This window comes from Aulostomus chinensis, chromosome 5 (genome assembly GCF_037954235.1).
Source record: "Aulostomus chinensis isolate RoL2024-O1b breed Wild chromosome 5, RoL_Achi_v1.0, whole genome shotgun sequence".
Taxonomy (NCBI): Eukaryota; Metazoa; Chordata; class Actinopteri; order Syngnathiformes; family Aulostomidae; genus Aulostomus; species Aulostomus chinensis.
In genome coordinates this window covers 8,329,842-8,348,122 of record NC_141324.1, presented here as the reverse complement: position 1 = coordinate 8,348,122, position 18,281 = coordinate 8,329,842, and the positions used below count along the sequence as shown (strand labels likewise).

The 18,281-nt window shown below is 45.8% G+C and overlaps 2 protein-coding genes across 4 annotated transcripts; one reads left to right on the top strand and one right to left on the bottom strand.

Moving 5' to 3' along the window:
• Window positions 1-52: 52 nt before the first annotated feature.
• nedd8l (NEDD8 ubiquitin like modifier, like) lies at window positions 53-3,472 on the top strand. Of its 3 annotated transcripts, none has more exons than XM_086202873.1 (4): window positions 53-178; window positions 2,015-2,062; window positions 2,147-2,229; window positions 2,315-3,472. In XM_086202873.1, the coding sequence occupies exons 1-4, from the start codon at window positions 164-166 to the stop codon at window positions 2,436-2,438; spliced, it is 270 nt and encodes an 89-aa protein (XP_086058999.1). In that variant the 5' UTR covers window positions 53-163; the 3' UTR covers window positions 2,439-3,472. The 3 variants fall into 3 exon arrangements, with proteins under 3 accessions (XP_086058999.1, XP_086058997.1, XP_086058998.1); XM_086202871.1 differs by having other exon boundaries at window positions 125-265; XM_086202872.1 differs by lacking the exon at window positions 53-178 and adding an exon at window positions 608-763.
• On the bottom strand, window positions 2,691-17,008 carry ap1g2 (adaptor related protein complex 1 subunit gamma 2). The gene is made up of 22 exons (XM_086202865.1): window positions 16,880-17,008; window positions 16,111-16,316; window positions 15,422-15,546; window positions 15,130-15,271; window positions 14,185-14,281; window positions 14,017-14,093; window positions 13,797-13,892; window positions 12,060-12,140; window positions 11,884-11,982; window positions 11,747-11,802; window positions 9,882-9,995; window positions 9,164-9,304; window positions 7,168-7,222; window positions 6,628-6,750; window positions 5,700-5,789; window positions 5,463-5,590; window positions 5,163-5,267; window positions 4,935-5,082; window positions 4,302-4,467; window positions 4,060-4,211; window positions 3,790-3,888; window positions 2,691-3,490 (listed from the first exon to the last, which is right to left on the bottom strand). Exons 2-22 carry the CDS (start codon window positions 16,312-16,314, stop codon window positions 3,398-3,400), a joined length of 2,391 nt encoding a protein of 796 aa, XP_086058991.1. The 5' UTR covers window positions 16,315-16,316; window positions 16,880-17,008; the 3' UTR covers window positions 2,691-3,397.
• Window positions 17,009-18,281: the final 1,273 nt, after the last annotated feature.

Here is an 18,281-nt window from a genome sequence, read left to right as displayed (position 1 = left end):
TCATAAGAATGCAGGCCAATCGGACTTGTTCCTCAAAGCACATTGATCTCACGTCAGATCGTTTTCTGTCCATGCAGTTATTTGCGAGTGATGAGGTCAGAGTTGTTGTGTCTGGACATTGCCGATCTTTCTACAAGACTCAAACTAAGAATTGCTGATTTCCATGGAGACACGATTTGTAAGCGACACAAACGACACTTTGAAATTCTATTTGAGAGTCCAGAGCATCCAAACGCGGACACAATTCTCCGTTTCCATGGCCACGGTAGGCTATGTAACTTGTTATGAAATTTGAGTGGACAAGTTATATCTCATGTCCTCAAATTGAAATAAAATAATCTCCCCATGCCCACCCTGGCGGCACCGGTGCTCCTCAGGAGAAGCCGCTTGACTGTTTTCATGACGCTCTGAACACAATTTTGATGAATATATTCATATGCTTGCGCTAACTTGAATGGCCTTTTCTTCATTCATGGTTGTGTTTTTTTAACAGCGTGAAATTATTTTCTATCTTATATGTCGACGATGTTTTTCCTTTCATAGTTGGCTAATTTGTTTTGTTTTGTTTTCCCCCAAAGCGGAACCTGCATTCTCGTACAGTGTGACGACATCACACCGGAAGGTTTAGCGCGCTACACAGGAAGTAAACCCGAGTCGGCGAGCAATTTCTAACCGCTAGTCTAATTAGCATTCTCTTCAGTGTCAGTTGAAGTAATTTGAAATAGAAGCATATCTCGTATTCACCATGCTGATCAAAGTGAAGGTAGGAACTTTCATATCGAGGCCAACCCCGCGGCTCCGGCTACTTCCTGCTGCTGCTGTTTAGCCGCGAAAATGAGAAGACGATCACCGTTTAGTTCCAGGGCCGACAGGCAGTGACCAACAGTTCTGTCTTAGCTAACATCGAAGCCTGCAGAAATGGACTTGTGTGTTGGCTCCATATTAAGAAGTTCTCGTAAATATTATTTACTGTTCAGCTCTTTTGGGCGCAGTCTCTATCACCGAAGTAGGAGGCTGCTGAAGGAAATTTGTGGCCCTCTAACACCAAATATTGACTGGTTGGGTGTGATGGACACCGACACTCACAGCTGTGACCTGCTGAAAGTCTCTGGTTTCTCAGGACTGAAGCTTTGATGCCTTTAGCCGTTCGTGTTATTGTAAATGTTACACAGGAGGAAAACAAGACGACAGAGAAGGAAGAACCGAAATGGCAGCCCGAGCTGTCACGGTAGCCAGCGTGATTGTAAATACAATCTGGATGAAGGATTGAGACAGTTTGTGACCCACATTTGTTAAATGTCTGGTTGACGCCCACTCAGATTTGTGAGCCAAACCCAATTCTACGAATGCATTTCAGCATTTTGTTTGTTGAACTATTCACGTTGCAAGTGCCGTGGACAGCACGATAATCAACAAATGTACTCAACTTCTCTACAACTATGAAATGTGTCTCGCCTCAAACATTCACTTTCAACTTGCATCAAACGATTTCATGAACAAAGATTCGTGTTGTAGTTTTCAATTGTTCTTGAGTTTTGAACAAACAAATATGGGTTTCAAACATCAAGTAATGGCAGCAACATTTGTGTAAAGTAATTGTTTTTTAAGTTTTATAACCCCACAAGACGGAGTTGAGGTTCCAAAGCAGCAGCAGCTCTCAGGAGGCTTTTTGTTAAGTGAAAAAAGTGTCATGGTGAAATCGGATGGGTCTTTACTTTTAGTCTCCTGTTCTTGTTTAAGTGAGCTCTGACTTATTTGATACGTTCATGCTGGTACAGCCAAAACATTTTGAAAAATCCTGGACTTGTGCTTTAACATCTGCATATTAGAGTTTATGTGATTTGTGTGATTCGGTGAACATTGATTGACTTTAATAAAGGTTACTGTAGCATCAAGCCACATAGCTTGGTGTTAGTTTATTTAACGTGCATGCTGATCAGTTGTTAAACGTGTCTAAGTTCCACGCGCGCACACGTGACCAGGATTAAACCGGCTGTGACGTCATCTGTTTCAGACTCTCACTGGAAAAGAAATTGAGATTGACATCGAGCCCACAGATAAGGTGATGCTGCTACCGGTTATCTGGGTTACATCGGTCCTACCGTCGCTAGGCAACATTTCTGAAAGTCTCGTCTTCTGACTGCAGGTGGAGCGAATTAAAGAGAGAGTGGAAGAGAAGGAAGGCATCCCCCCTCAGCAGCAGAGACTCATCTACAGCGGCAAACAGATGTGAGCTCCTGCACAGGGAATCATCTCCACTTGTAATGCTGTTCCTCTCTAAATCCTCAAGTTCTCTTGTCCGTCTTCTCCTCAGGAACGATGAGAAGACGGCAGCAGACTATAAGATTCAGGGAGGCTCTGTGCTCCATCTCGTGTTGGCGCTAAGAGGAGGGTTGACGCTTCATAGGCCCTGTGTCCCGGCCCCCTCCTCGTCATGAGTGGCTGTCGTCGTGTGGTCAGCTGAGTGCCAACGCTGTCTGTCATCGTCTTGGCTCCTGGGTCAGATCCAAACCTCCCCCACAAGATTAAAAAAAGGACGTTTTCATTTCTTTGTAAATGTTTTGTAACCCTCATTAGCTTCCTGAGTTGACCCGGGCACCCACGCAGTACCAGAGACGGTCTGTCTGTGAATAAACGCTGAAGTTACCTCACCTTCTAATGCACACACACACACGCAGCTCTGCTAAAGATTCTGAAAACTGTTTATTAGAAAATAAGGAGACAGGAGCTTTTTTCTTTTGAGTTGTAGTGATCTGAAACAAAACTCACTGGACTGAAATCCATTTAGAGCACCAAAGGCGACCCCCACCGATCCAGTTCAACAAGCATGTATAAATTTGTCAGACTTAAAACAAAAAACTTGTTCAAGTGACTGTAAACAGCTGATGACTCTTGAGGAAACATGAGTGTTGCTTGTATGAGGATGATTAAAATGATCCAGACCAGTTCTTAGCCTTGAACTCTAATTTCTTGGTGTGGTACCCGTGCTGTGAAAGGCACAGGAGGGAAGTGAGGTCATGAGTCATGTGACTGATTTGATCGTGTTCAGCTGCATTAATATGATGGGAGTGTGTGAGCAACAGTTGATCCAGTAACCACATATTACTGATATTTAAGTATGTGCAATAAAAACAAACCTGGATGTCACGGCAAAGTTTCAATACAACTGGTATTTGTCCAGTATTTGTGTGTACTCCAAAGCTTGTGCCGTATCAGATGACCTGCCGAGCTCATAATCAGGGGTTCCAAAAGGAGACGATTTCATACATGAGGCTCCTGTGACTGACACACAACTATAAGAACACCAACACAGTCTGGGAATGTAAGGAGCAGCAGCTTGGACTGTAGTGTGTGTGTGTGTGGTGTGGGGGGGGGGGGGGGGGCAGTGACCGGCAGCTCAGAGTCCAGGGAAGGAATCGATCTGGATGGTGTCCTGGAAGGTGGCTCCTTGGCTTGAGTACGATATCCGTATCCTCATCTTCAGGTTCACCTGGAAGGGGGAGGCAAGACTGGAATGAGCCCTGTTTCATCTGGCACAGGAGGACAAGCTGCACATGCTGACCCAGACAGTTTAGTGTGGGATGGAGTTCCTGCTGAGCAATGGAAACTCGCAGTGGGGAAGCTCTGTGGGCCATAGAGATTTTTTTTTTTTGTGGGCATCAGACATAATTTGAGACCACAAGATTTAATTTGTTCAAAAGTGTAAAATAACTACGTTCCAAATTCATTAAATTGAGGGCACAAGTTACATCATGTGGCCTCAAAATACATAAGTGTGTGTGTGTGTACCTTGTTGGGGTTATTGAGGACCACCATCTGTGTCACCTTCGCGGAGCCTCGCGCAGGAAGAGCGTCTCCACTCGGGGCCTTCATGTGTAGCTGGATGCTCTGTAAGAACCAAACCAAACACGTTGCCATTAAAAATCTTACCACCAGTATGAACACACACACACACACACACACACACACACACACACACACACACACACACACACACACACACTGCTCTGTGGTCTACAGAGGTTCTGGATGAACTAACACTGAGAAGGATGAACACACCTTGGGAACAGCAGCTTGCAGGGTGAAGCTGCTGATGTCGGCGTCGCTGGAGTTGGAGGCTGTGAGTGTGACCGTCATACCAGACTCAGACTGCTTCTCACAACTTAGCATCAGAGTTACACTGTTCTTCTCATATACTGCCATCGCAGGAGCTGGGAGGTACACACACAGTGAGATGATCAATAGCATCTTCGGTTCCTAGCAACTGCATCTGGATCAAAAGACTGGTCTGAGGGCCTGACCTGGTGCCTGGGGTGTCAGATCCAAGCCTCCCAGCAGATCCAGGAGGTCTCCTCCAGCAGCAGGGCCAGTTGTGGTGACGGGCAGGCCCAGCGCCGTACCGCTCTGTACCGGAGTCTGCTGCAGAGGCTCCTCAGAGCCCCCCAGCAGGTCCAAGAGGTCACACACCTGAGGACAACCACAGTGAGGACGGGACAGCCTCGTTCAGGCTTTTATACGGGATTAAATGTTGTAGTTGTTAAAATAAAAGGCAAAATCCCAAGGACTCAAAATCAAAATGTCAAAAAGATAAAAGTACTGGTGTCGAGATCAAGGGTCTCCTTAGCGTGTGCTGCTAACGCAGGTAGCTTTATGTGTCATTGGGGAAGAAGCATGGTGAGGAAGCATAACTACACAATACACACAAAAATGTCTCTCATGCACACATCAGGTTTTAGACGTCCAGGTTACGACCTGTCGACGTTTGCGTCTGCTAGTCATCTACTGCAGAGTCCAGCAGCCTCTGCGAGTGACATCACCTTATCACCAGGTGGTCCCGAGGAAATCAGACACCGCTGCTTATGACGGACAAGCTGCTTCTCAGCAGTTGTAAACTAGGCAAAGTGGGCGTGTCTCTATCGTCACAGTTTGTGTACCTGGTTAGTAGGTGGTTGTGGCAGCAGTGGCTCTCCCTGCTGGACCTTGCTCCCCTGAACCTCTTTGCTAGCGTCCCCTGCTGACTCCCCATTGGTATGACCAGGAGAGTTCTTCTCGATCACGGGCATCCTCTCCAGCACTGCTGCCCTGTGGACGGAGGGGACATCTCTCAGCAGGGACACACGCCAGGAAAGGAACAGATGTTCTCATGAATCAAATCCGTGTACCTCATGTGGTCATATTTTCTGAACAGAGCGTTGTACTCCACTGCCCTCTGTTGCAGCTCCACATCAATACAGCTTCCGTAAATACTGACGAGTCGTCTGATGCGACTGTGGGAGGACAAAAGGACATAGATGGACCAAACCTGCGACTACTCGTCTCATCAATGAAACGACAGAGCACTGAAGGCAGGTACATCCTCATCTTACACAGCTGAACTGAACTAGTTTGAACTGACAACAGGCTCCAGCCCTGAAGATACAGCAACCTCTTCCTGTGTCCTGAGTAACAGCAGCGTGTCTTACTCCACGTTGTCTGTGACGCGTGTGCTCAGTTTCATGATGGCGGTGAGAGCAAAGCCTCTGGTTGCTGGGGACGACATGTGGGACTGCAGGACTGTTTCCAAGGCATTCAGGACATGGTCCTCAGTGACCTGATTAGGAGAAATCACATTTGTCTCATTAACCAAGACTTGGGATATACAGATATACGAGCTGATCTGTGGCGCTGAGTACTGGAAGAGTTTGTTGTGCTCCGTGTACCTGGACAGGTTCCATCTCCTGACACTCTCCTCTCAGCAGCAGGTCCCCGTACTCCCCAATACACCAGCACGCCACCTGGACCAGCGACTGCTGCACACATCCACGCAGCAAACAGGACTCAACACAACTGTAGCGACTGAGAGTTACAGTGCTGACTGGAGGGACGCTCGGAAGCGTCGCCACCATTTCCCCTGATTTCAGCCAAGCAGACTTCTAAAAATAACCCTCGTTGCCTCAGCCAGACTCAGCTCTGTCTGGGCCAGAAGGACCTCCTCTCATCAGTGATCATGTTTTGACTGCCATGTCGTTTTTTGTTTGTTTGTTTGTTGTTGTTGTTTTTTTTTCAAGAAACTTCAGAATAGCCACTGTCTTTTTACACCATGTAGCACAGATCTCAGGTGTGTTTGGAATTACAGTCGACTACGAGTTCAAAAATCCCGACAAAGCTTTTGAGTTCTCAGAGAGACACGACTTGTTGATGTCTTGAACGCATCTGAAACATCTTGAGGGTCACGTCCCTGAAATCAGAGATTCGTTGGAAGTTTCAGTGTTGCACCTCCTGACTGTTAGCCTGCCAGCCAGTGAGAAGTCATCTCTGTACTGTGGAGTCCTGGAGAAGCCAGAGAGAAATTTTTTTTTTTTTTGTGGGTGTAAGGAGAAAGTAAATATTATGGGGCTACAAAAAATGAACAAATAATAATACAAAAATAAATCAAAATTTGTCACTTTCATTGGCCACTCCAGTGCTCCTCTGTACTCCACCTCCATCGACCAGGTCATGTAATAACTTGATGGAGTCAAGAGGGGGCTTGACTACATTTGCTGTCTTGATGTGTCAACTTTGTGAATAACAATGATAAAAAAACAACAACCAAGAATTCCTCCAATGATGACCCTGGTTCACTCTGAGTTTGAAGACGGGAACTACCTGAGAGATATCAGTCAGCAGGGCCCGGTAAAGCTTGTGGACGGTGTAGCAGTGAAGCTCGGAGGCGTTGGTGATGAGCTGGATCAGGTTGGGGACCGTTTCATCCCTCACGTCACCCCCTGCCTGGCGGCGGGAATCAGAGTCAGACAGAGGCAGGAATAACAGCTAAGCTCTTACGTTGTCTGATTCTTTTATCAAGTGTCTGAAAGTCCTTGGGATGGAGGACTAAACTATGGAACTAACAAAGCTGACTGAATTCAACTGAATACGAAAGTCAAAAGAATCAATTCAGAAAAGAACTAATTCAAAGAGGATCAGGTGAATTAAGATGTGACAGGTAATTTGAGCTGAGACTCACCAGTCAGTCTGCCTGCACTAAACTTCTCATGTCAATTTAATTTCTCATGAAAAATGATTTATTTTCACAGTGCATCCACACCCTGAATTCATTCACACACACACACACACACACACCCTGGTTTAATACAGCTTTGAAAGAGTGATAAGTAGCAGCGTGTGTGGCACAGTCAGTGCTGTTACCGTGGTGAGGACATGCAGGATGGTGTCAATGTGCCAGCGCTGGGACGGTGCATACCTGACAGAGACATATACACACATACACACATTTCAGTGGTGGACTCAGAAACACACACGTAGATGCAGCGTCTCCCTACTCACACACGCAGAGAGAAGAAGGGCATTAAGTGATAAAGAGGTCAAACAGAGGCGAGCTCTCATGGTGGGACGTCACTGAGAGTGGAGACAGACACGGACGGAGACGTGGAGCCACACACAGACGCTGCCTGTTACTGCAGCACACGTCAGCAGCCACGCTAGTCTCCATCTACATACCACACACACACACTCATGCTCAGAGATGCATGCCTGTCTGTATATGCACACACTCATGCAGGATCCCAACCTAATTTTCTGAACCCCCCAAAAATCATAATTCCATACACAACTATAACAAAAAACAGCAGCCAAAGCAAATAAATGGTGTTTTGTATTCAAATCAACAAGTAAAGAACAATGCAGCCAAGCAACAATTTGATTTCTTTCGCCAAACTATCTTTTCTTGATTGCTACGGGATTTTAAAAGAGACACCGGTGACAGAGGACGAAAGCGATGGCAGATTTCAACAAAGGAAAATAGGATCAACTCTATAGTGTAGATGTAGATGTCGGTGGCGCTGTTGAACGCACCACAAGGTGTTTGAGTTTGTGAGGCACGTGTTCACTACCAGTCAAAAGTCTGGACACACCGTCTTGGCCAATGTTTTTTCTTTACTACTTTCTACATTGTAAATCCATACTGAAGACATCAAATATATGAAGCAGGATATACGGAATCATGTCGTAGAGAACAATCAAATTGTTAAAGAACTGTAAACGTGCGTTATATTTACGATTCCTCAAAGCAGCCCCCCTTTGCTTTGTTGCCAGTGCTGCAAACCCTTGGCCTTCTTTCAGTGAGCTTCATGATGTCATCACCTGAAATGGTTTCACCTCTCAGGTTCGCCTTGTCAGGGTTCATTTGTGGAATTTAAGAGCCCAGATAAACGCCACAGAGTTCTTGTACACCAGCTGTTCATAGGAGACGGCGCCAATCAGGCCTTTATGGTCGCACAGCTGCTAAGAAACCATGACTAAGCAAAAGCAACAAGCAGATTTGTTTGGACCAGAAACACAAGGAGTGGACATCAGACCAGTGGACATCTGGGCTTTGGTCCGATGAGTCCACATTTGAGGTTTTTGGTTCCACCTGCCGTCTTTGTATGACGTAGAAAAGGTGAAGGGACGGTCTCTACATGCAGGGTTCCCACCGTGAAGCATCAAGAGGTATTATGGTGTGTGTGTGTGTGTGGGGGGCTTTACTGGCGACACTGGCGGGGATTTATTCAAACTGAAGGCCCACTGAACCAACATGGCTACCACAGCGTCCTGCAGCAACACGCCATCCCACCCAGTGTGCGTTTAGTTGAACCGTCATTGATGTTTTAGCAGGACGACGACCCAAACACACCTCCAGGCTGTGTGAGGGCTACTTGACCAAGAAGGAGAGTGATGGAGGGCTGCACCCCATGACCGGGCCTCCCATCACCTGACCTGAACCCAGTCCAGACGTCAAACAGACCAACTTAGAGCTCAGCACCTCTGGGACTCCTTCAAGACCGCTGGAGAACCTTTCAGCTGATGACCTCATGAAGCTCACGGAGAGAGAACGCCAAGAGGAGCAAAAAACTCATCAAAGCAAAGACAGGCTTTTTTGAAGAATCTCAAATATAAAACATGTTTGAAGTCATTTCACACTTTTTTGTTCACTTCATAATTCCATTTGTGTTCATTCATAGTTTTGATGCCTTCGGTCAGCATCTACATTGTAAACAGTCATGAAAATAAAGACAAACATTCAATGAGAAGGTGTGTCCACACTTTTGACTGGTGGTGTGTGTCATGATCTGGACTTGAAAAAGTTTTGCAGATGCACAGTAGCATGGCCGCACCTCTCGAGCACAGACAGCGTGACACTCACCTCTCAGCAGCGTGGAATATGCCACTGGCTGCTTGAGCCCTCAGCTCGGGGGGGCAGGAGGAGAGGAAGTGGAGCAATTCCTTCATCATGGAGCGGATGTTGGATGTTGACACCAGCGCCAAGGAGAGCTCCAACGCGCGTCTGAAGGGTCGGACGGAGAGATTGGTGATGTAAATCTACATGAATGGAATGAAACGAGGCGCCCACTGCAGAATAAGGAGAGCTCAGGATGTTCTCAGGTCAGACTGGGAAACAGCCTCTGCATCTTACGGCTTCAGTTTCTGACCTCTGACCTTTCTGGCGGCAGGTAGAAAGAATATATCATATTGTTATTTTGGGGAGGGACAAAATATCTATACATTGTGATACTTCTGGCAATACAGGATAGAAATGTTGATTTTTCTGATACGTTCCTGACATTCATTGATGGCTTTGCAGAATCAGGATTTTCTGGGGGGACTCTACTGTTTTATTGTGATATCATCAGCGTAGCCACGCGATTGAGGAGGAAAAACATGTCAGCGTTTGGATTTTGTGTTGCCACTCAGAGGACATCAGAAGGTTACTTGTCCTGCTTCTCGTCATCAGATATGTGAAAGATACACGTTGATCAAATTTGACTGCATTCATATCTGCTCAATCATCAGAATCTGTGTGAGCTGTGCAGTAACGGAGCCTTGACAGCAGTGTTGGAAACAGCGGAAGAAATTAAATGTACCGCTTGACGGAAGCATCCTGGTCCTTCAAGCAGTCCACGATGGTTCCCCGGTGGCGCTGCACTGCAGTGTGGTCCGTCCCAACGATCTTCTGAAGGGACGTCATGGCGATATACCTGGACAGCAGCCACAAATAACAACACCAACCCAGTGAATGAGAGCTGGAAGGCTGAAGGTCCAAGTGGAGGAGAGTTTACACAGAATGAATTGTTCTAAAGTGACAGATTAATGCAGAATACTTTGGAAACTTTCTCCCTGAATTTGACAAGATAAATTATTTATCTTTCTACTTGAAAAGTCTCATGAAGTATTCATGTGAGTAGAGAGAGATCTTATCAAGGGTAGTCAGGCAGGTTTCAGGGCGATAAACCAGTACGGTCACTATCATACGGGGACCTGAAACTAGACCAGCCTGTCTCGTGTGCAAACACTTTCCCAAATCATAGTACAGCAAGTTCCTGGAGAACCTGAGAAAATAGTAGCGCGCGCGTGCACACACACACACGCATGCACACTCACACACACACTATGTTTCCTTAATCTAGGGGACATTACAGGAGACTTACTCTTGCTTCACCCATTACAACTACTTGCCAAACCATAACACTAAAAATAACCTTCAAACTAACCCTAACCTTCATCCTTCAACCTCACCCTAGTTTCACCCTAACCCAATCCAAGTCTTCACCCTGGCCTTGAAGGATCTTCATTATGGGGACTTGCATTATGGCCCCATAAGGAGGGCAAGTCCTCACAATGTGTGCGTTAACAGATTTATGTCCCCACGACATGAGTAATACCTGTACACACACACACACACTAGGGATGTGCACCTCCACCACTGAGTCTGATTCCATATGCATCTCGATACGCTGCCAATGATACGACGCACTGACAATGAACTGAACCTCCCTGTCAGAAGGGTGCGCTACAATTCGCTCATGTTCGCGATACAATGAGATCCAAAAATGATCTGATAACGATTTGACTTAATTACAAAGATTTGGTTGGACAGAGTTGGTCGCAGTAGGAGAGTTTGTCAGCCCCTATCAGGTTTCTTACCTCAATAGCACAATTCTGCTTCACTCCCTGAAACAATTTGAGGGATGTATTTAATATTTGGTTGTTTTATGAGCAAAACATTAATTCTTATTGTACAAAAAACATAATTCAGTATGCGCCAACAGCATTCAATTTCATTTCATGGCATAGTTTGCAGATTGTGTGCGTCTTGTTGAGATTACCTTCTCGCTTGAAAACCCCGAAATATTGCCACTCATTTGATTTGTGTGCCTTTTTTGGTGCATTAAATATTTCCTCTGCTAACGTCGTCCTCATTTCCCACATCTGTTGTGCAGTTCTGACTTGCGTTTGTGAGGAAGCGACGGTGCATTCGGGTCTTCTTCTATGTGTCTGATTCGGGTTGCCTCGGAAACATAACAGGGCAGGGAATAGATCAAGATATAAAGGATTCAACCATGGAGTTTACCAATGCAGGCAGGTTGGATGCACCGCGAATTCACCTGTAAATTACAGCCGATGCTCCCCGAATTTACTGGTGCAGTCACATTTCAAACATTTGTATCAGACCACTGCCATGAATCTGTGAATCCCACCATCCCTAGCACGCACGCGCGCACACACACACACACACACAGTGACCTTCTGGTGCAGCTCTAGAGGAACTGTTCCAGGGGAAACAGATTAGTGAGCGCACACTGATAACTTTCTCTCTGGTGGCCGTGAAGTTGCCAGTGGCCTCGTCAAGTAGAAATAACCCTGGGAGATAAGAGAGGGAGGAGGGGGACTTTGGAATGTGTGTGTGTGTGTGTTTGTATTTGGGGGGGGTGGAGGGGCTTTCACTGACCGGATGTTCCTGTCGTTATTCAGGAGAAATCTTCCCAGGATGTTCACAGCCAGAACCTGTGGGAGTGCATGTGCGTGTTATTAACTTGGTGTGTGTTGTCAGTGAGGAATGTGGACTAACAGCAGAGTCCCTCTCACCCTGAGGCCGCTCTCAGACTTGATGTCCAGAACGGTGAGAACGGTCTCATACAGCACAGCGTTGCCTGCCGTCTTTGTGCTGTCGGTGTTGGTGGCAACCTGCACGGAAAATCTCAGTCTTGAAAGAAATGTTGATGTTAATTCAGAGGACATTTTATGAACAAACACAATCAAACCTGTGCCAGAAGGTCGTTCATGGCGTCGCTGGCCGCTTCGTTGTTGCGACCGAGGATTCTCAGCAGCCTCAAGATTCGTACCTGTGGATGGCAGACAGGGCACAGATGGTATAGAAGCTACTGAGGCGCGCCCACTCAGCGATAACATGAGGATAAATCTGTGTGCTCAAAAGCAAGAAATTGAAACCAAAGAAAATGTAGCTGTTCCCATTTCAGACTCAACAAAGAGGGACTCCTTTTAGAACTCATAGAAACATGGCAAATTTTTACAGGAATACACTTCCTGTCCTTGGTCTCCAGAACAAGACAAGAAGGCAGTTTCTGTCTCTCTTCTGTCCTCTATTGGGGAACAGAGACCCACAGAGACCAGCTGAACACTAGTTAGCTTAGCATAGTGAATGGTAGTGGGTTGGCAGGTTAGCATACCTTAATGACGACTACAGATTGAGGTATGCTAACCTGCCAACCCACTAGTTAGCTTAGCACAGTGAATGGTAGTGGATGGACAAGTTAGCATACCTTAATCGAGTGGTTCTCAAACTTTGTCTGTCATTCCCCCTTTGGAGGAAGTAAAATTTTCATTCCCCCCCACGGCAAATTTTTTGACAAAATAGGCCATGTTTAACTTTATTGACCTATTAAATATTACAAACATTCCTTTAGTTTTTCAGAACTAGAAAAAATGAAATAAAATGTGTTTCATCCCTGTCAAATATCTCTCCATTTTAAAAACAGACCTGACAACAGTTGCTATGAAAGAGGTTTAAAGCGCGCTTTGGGTCCGCCGCGAAAAAAATTCAGACGTCCAAACATTAGTTCCCCCCTCCCCTTTTCCCCCCGGTGAGGGGGGGAACTAACGCTTGGATGTCGGATTTTTTTTTGCGGCAAACCATAAACAAAGTGAGCGGTGAGGGGGGAAATAATGTTTGGATGTCGGGTGACTCGCGCCCCCCCTGGGACGCCTCCGTGCCCCGCCACACCCTTTGAGAAACGCTGCCTTAATCAATAGTCATTAATGCAACCCATTAAGATTACAAGGCATTTTCTTTGTTAAATCAGACACAACGCTGTTAGCACTGTCGAAACAAAACCACTGGGCGCACTGATTTGATGCAGCACTTCAAAAGCTTCACTACGACAAGAAAACAAAACGTGTTGAGGACTGGAAGAGCAACTGCTGCTTCTAATCGTGGCTGACTGTAAGATCCTAAACACCAAGATCCCAAACCAGATCTGTTTGATGAGCATGAATGGGACTTGCCATTCGCTAAACTGACTGCACGAAGCTAACTAGCATGTGTGTGATTCTAAAATTATATCATCTCATACTTTGTTATTATAATGAATATTCTAGTTATATTACTGCGTACAAAGAACATCCCATCCACTACCACTCATTGTCCTAACCTAACTAGCAGGCAGCTGGTCCCGCTTTTAACTCCCAGATGTAGCACAGAGGAGAGAAGCAGCCCATCTTCTTACCTGACTCTGGGGGGGTGAAAAATATACGCATTTCCCAAAATGTTGGCGTGTTCCTTTAAGTCCCTTATGTGCTGAAATTAATCAACAAAGCTCAACAAAGTTCATACTGGTTTAAGCTCAACTTTGTCACAGATATGTGGAAATGGAAACGTTGGCAAGTAATTTAAAAGATGCCACCGATAAGCATTACTGTTCTTCAGTGAATGTAAGCTGAACTTGTTTACAAAGTGAGAAGGGCGATGGCCAAATAATGACCTGTAAGAAGGGGTCACTGATCCCTGCCACGTCGTGCTCGGGAGAATAACCAGACATAACCAGGCCTTTCATGATATGAACCAGGTCTGGCACCGTCTGAAACACACACACACACACACACACACACACACACACACACACACACACACTCTTTACAACATACTGTTTCTATCCTGTGTGCAGTGATACTGAACCAACAAGTGTGTGTGATCCTCAGTACCTTTCTGAAGCGTGCAAGTGTCTCTGGATTGCACTCACACAGCTTGGTGATGAGCACTACAGCACCGTGTAACACACCTGGAGGCAGACAGAGACAGAACTGTGAGCGGCGGCTGAATAAACCACCTGATGAACATGTGAAGCCGGCGTGTCTGAGAGCTCAACTGACCGTGGTGCTTCTCAGCCAGGAGGGAACGTGCCGTGGGGGCAAACAGCTCCCAGAGATCTGGAACTTTTCTCACAATGTGTATGGCACACAGTGCAGCCTTCATGGACAGAGGGGGAGAAGTCGTCAGTGTTATTACATCAGACATCATGGTCTGAGGGAATATTGGAATCTGATTGGCTGTTGTGTGTCCATTAATTCCCGATCTACAGACACCTATTGAGTAGTTCCTCTCGAGCTGTCCTGAATGTCTCGCTAACAAGCGGTACACGATCCTATCAACACCCCCGCCGCAACGTCACGAACGCTCTCAACTCCTTCACAAGTGTCTTCTTATCATACAAAAGTGTCTCACTTCCCACTCACTCATCAACACTCGCTAGATTGTTCTCCTTTTGCAATGTTCTATCGATGGCAAGTTACAAGTTACTGGGGTTGTTGAGAACTTCTTCACGGCATAAGAACCTTTTGGGAAGGTTATGAAATTCCCAGGTATTCACTCAGGTGTTTCGGCTTGAGGAAAGTTTTAGGTTTCCACAAACACTTGAAGATACTAATCAATGGTCTCATTGTTTTTTTCTTTGTCAAGTGACTACGGTATAAGTTATTCCCTCTGAGGTGTTCATAATTAGGAATTAATGGATTCTGACATGCACCCCCCAAACGCCATTACTTCCTGATAACAGAGGCGCCATCAAGCATCATCTCTTATGTAACAACAGTAGTCTGACAGGGTGTACAAGACAAAACAAATCATTACGTACAGCAATGAATTGTGATTGGAGGGTGTGACTGAGCTTGAAAAACAGAGCTGATCATTTCCAGAGTAGCGTCGATGAGATTTGTATATTAAATAAAAGCTAATGAATGACAAGGTGACCACTGAGACAGACGGATCAATCTTGCTGTAACATCAGGAGCTTCATAAAAGCTTCCAGAAGTCCTCACCTTCTTCTTGATGTAGGAGTTGGAAGCTCGAAGCAGCCTGTCAATCTCCGGTGCAAGATCCCGGCACATCTCTGCTGAGCCCATACACGCCAGTGTGCACAAAGCCAGAGCCTGCACGTACTGGCTACTGTGAGATAGGTCACTGGAAAATACACACACACACACACATCTCTAATACCAACATTTAACCATTCACAAAAATATATAAAAAATACATGACTGTGTAGAAGGACTCTTGTGTAAGAGTTCCACTTCTGTGCTATCGTGTTCGACTAGTCTGGTCCGTCCTTACTTCTTGATGGAGTTTGTGATGAGCAAGCTGGCGTCCTGCTTCTCGTCCAGCAGCAACATGGCTCCCAGGTATCCCACGCGCTTTTCACTGTAGCGGGGGCTGGCTATCATCCGAACACACTCCATCTAGCAGGAAGAGAGAGGTTACTCAAAATACTCTGCCATTTTCCATCTATTTTCTACCACTTATTCTGTTAAGGGTGGCGGGGGGTGGAGCCTATCTCAGCAGCCTTCAGGTGAAAGGCGGGGTTCACCTGGACAGGTCACCAGTCCAACACATAGAGACAAACCACCATTCACACTAACAGTCACACCTACGGTTAATTTAGAGAATCCAATTAACCTAGTCCCCATTTGCATGACTTTTGACTGTGGGAGGAAGCTGGAGTACCAGAGAGAATCCAGCAGGAACAGGGAGAACATGCAGACTCACACAGAAAGACCCCGTGATCCAGCTGGGGCTCCAACCTGGAACCTTCTTGCTGTGAGGGGACAGTGCTAACCACTGCACCACCGTGCCGCCTGCACGAGCAACAGCAGTACAAGAAAATAACATTTATGGATTTATCATGCGTCAGGTGCAGGTTCTAGATTATCCTGAACCCAGAGTCTCCAGCAGCCTTTCTGGTCCCTTTCTAGCTCCATTTACCCAATAAAACCCTGTGACTAGAATTAGCCAAATCCCCTCACCTGACCAAAGTGAGCAGGGTAGCCCAGCATGTGAACGTAGAGCAGCTTGGCCAGGTTGTGAGTTCGACCCCCGTTGTTGTCAGCTTGTCTGAACTGATCCCTGATGGCAGCACATTCCCTCTGGATGACCCCGCGCTCCTCACACTGGGTCCGCGCAGACCTGATGGCTCGGATCATCTCCTGGAGGGGTACTGATGGAGACATGGCTGTGTGTGTGTGTGTGTGTGTGTGTGTGTGTGTGTGTGTGTGTGTGTGTGTGGGACATGATAAAAATTTGACGGAACATTAGAACAAACTGTGTTGTACTCAGGTGATCTACTTTCATGCCACTTCCTGTACGGGAAAACTCCTTCCTCGTGTAAAAGGTAGAAGAGACAATCCAAGTGAATTAATGCACATTTAGAGGGGATCTGTCGTCAACAAAGAACACCTCTAAAAACTTCTTTTTTAAAAATGAAACGTAGGCACTTAAAAACGACCAATCTATTGAGCAACGACTGTTTCTGTTATTCACTCGTAGTTACATTCAAGTTAGCCGTTAACTGCTGTGTTGAACTTTTGCACGATAAAAAATACCTCTGAATTTAAATGTAAACTACAAAAAAAAGTTATCACAACACGAGTCCAGCCGTTGATACAGGTCAACCAGCCGGTAAAACGAGCCGAGCTAACCCTGCGGAAGCCATCCAGCAGGAGACCGTGAAGCTAGCTAGCGTTAGCATGGCAGTCTGTGTGTACGGACGGTTCTGATTCCGAGACGTACACATACCTCAACACTGCACAGACCGGCCCACCTCGGCCCACCACTCCTCAAAACACCGCAGCGGTCTCTAGGCTGGACACCCAGAAACTGTATACAACCTCACATCAATGTCAACAAATTGACGGGCTTGTTTCCTGTCACGGATTTCAAAATAAAAGACTCACTTAAAATGTGAATTTGACCTATCAAAGTTGTTTTTGGATATATTTTTTGTAATTAGCGAAGGCAACAGCGCAACCATTTGCTAAGGGAATATCAACTACAACATGGGTCATACGGTCATGGAAAATTCAGAAACTTCATGGAATTTAAAAATGGCAAAACATTTTCCAAAACTGGAATCCCTGTAAAATCCCAGCAAAATTTCATGAAAGGACGTGGAAATTAAATTCATAAATACAAATGTGTGGTTAAGTGAGGAATGACAGAGGAATCTGTTTCTGTTGATACTTTTTTACTTTAATGTGTTTGTCGTACCAAACCACATCCTCTAGCTTCTCTCTTTATTTGGTCATTTCTGACATGGGTTTGAGGTATTTTTACCGTGAGATGTTTCAGAGACTTATGGTAAGTAGTATTTTCCACAAAGGTGAATGGAGGTCATGGACATGTACTGGTATAAAAGTGTTTGAGCCCTGACAACTATTAACATTTCTGTTCGACTGTTTAGTCTTTTGTTGATCTGTTAATACAGACTGAGACAGGGTTTCTGAAATGATAAAACAGGTATCACCAACTAAACGTAACTCATTAATCTGATCAACACTATTGCCCCCCCCCAAAAGATACAGCATTTGATTGCAGTGTAGCCTAATAAATGTTAAATATTCACAACACATGAATATCATTGCAACACAGTGGTGCAGTGGTCAGTACTGTCACCTCACAGCAAGAGGGTTGCGGATTCAAGCCCCCGCTGGAGGACAGGGTCTTTCTGTGTGAGTCTCCATGTTCTCCCTGTTCCTGCTGGGTTCTCTCTGGTACTCCAGCTTCCTCCACAGTCCAAAGACATCAAGAGGGGACCAGGTTAATCCAGACTCTAAATTGACCGTAGGTGTGACTGTGAGAGCCAATGGTTGTCTGTCTCTATGTGCTGGACTGGTGACCTGTCCAGGTGAACCCCGCCTTTCACCTGAAGGCTGCTGGGATAGGCTCCACCCCCTTTGACCCTTAACAGGATAAGAGGTAGAAAAAGGATGAATATCATCCATTCACAGCAGTCATTGAGATGCCGTCCAAGATTCCTAGCAGTAATTATTAAAGCTGTGTAGTACAATTAGTACAGCACTACATAGGTTCCCCCCACAATACAGTATCAATGTTCCAATAGCATTAAAACTGTCATATGATACATCTTGATTAACTGGAGTCATCACCCACACATCATGAACACAATACTCATCCATCT

Coding starts and splice junctions, on each gene's coding strand:
- ap1g2 (XM_086202865.1), bottom strand. CDS start 16,314: ATGTCTCCATCAGTACCCCTCCAGGAGATGATCCGAGCCATCAGGTCT. Junction 14,282..15,129: donor ACTCCTACATCAAGAAGAAG/GTGAGGACTTCT, acceptor CTGTCCATGAAG/GCTGCACTGTGTGCCATACA. Junction 5,790..6,627: donor TGCTGACTGATATCTCTCAG/GTAGTTCCCGTC, acceptor GGATGTGTGCAG/CAGTCGCTGGTCCAGGTGGC.
- nedd8l (XM_086202871.1), top strand. CDS start 164: ATGGAGACACGATTTGTAAGCGACACAAACGACACTTTGAAATTCTAT. Junction 266..2,014: donor TCTCCGTTTCCATGGCCACG/GTAGGCTATGTA, acceptor CATCTGTTTCAG/ACTCTCACTGGAAAAGAAAT. Junction 2,230..2,314: donor ATCTACAGCGGCAAACAGAT/GTGAGCTCCTGC, acceptor TCTTCTCCTCAG/GAACGATGAGAAGACGGCAG.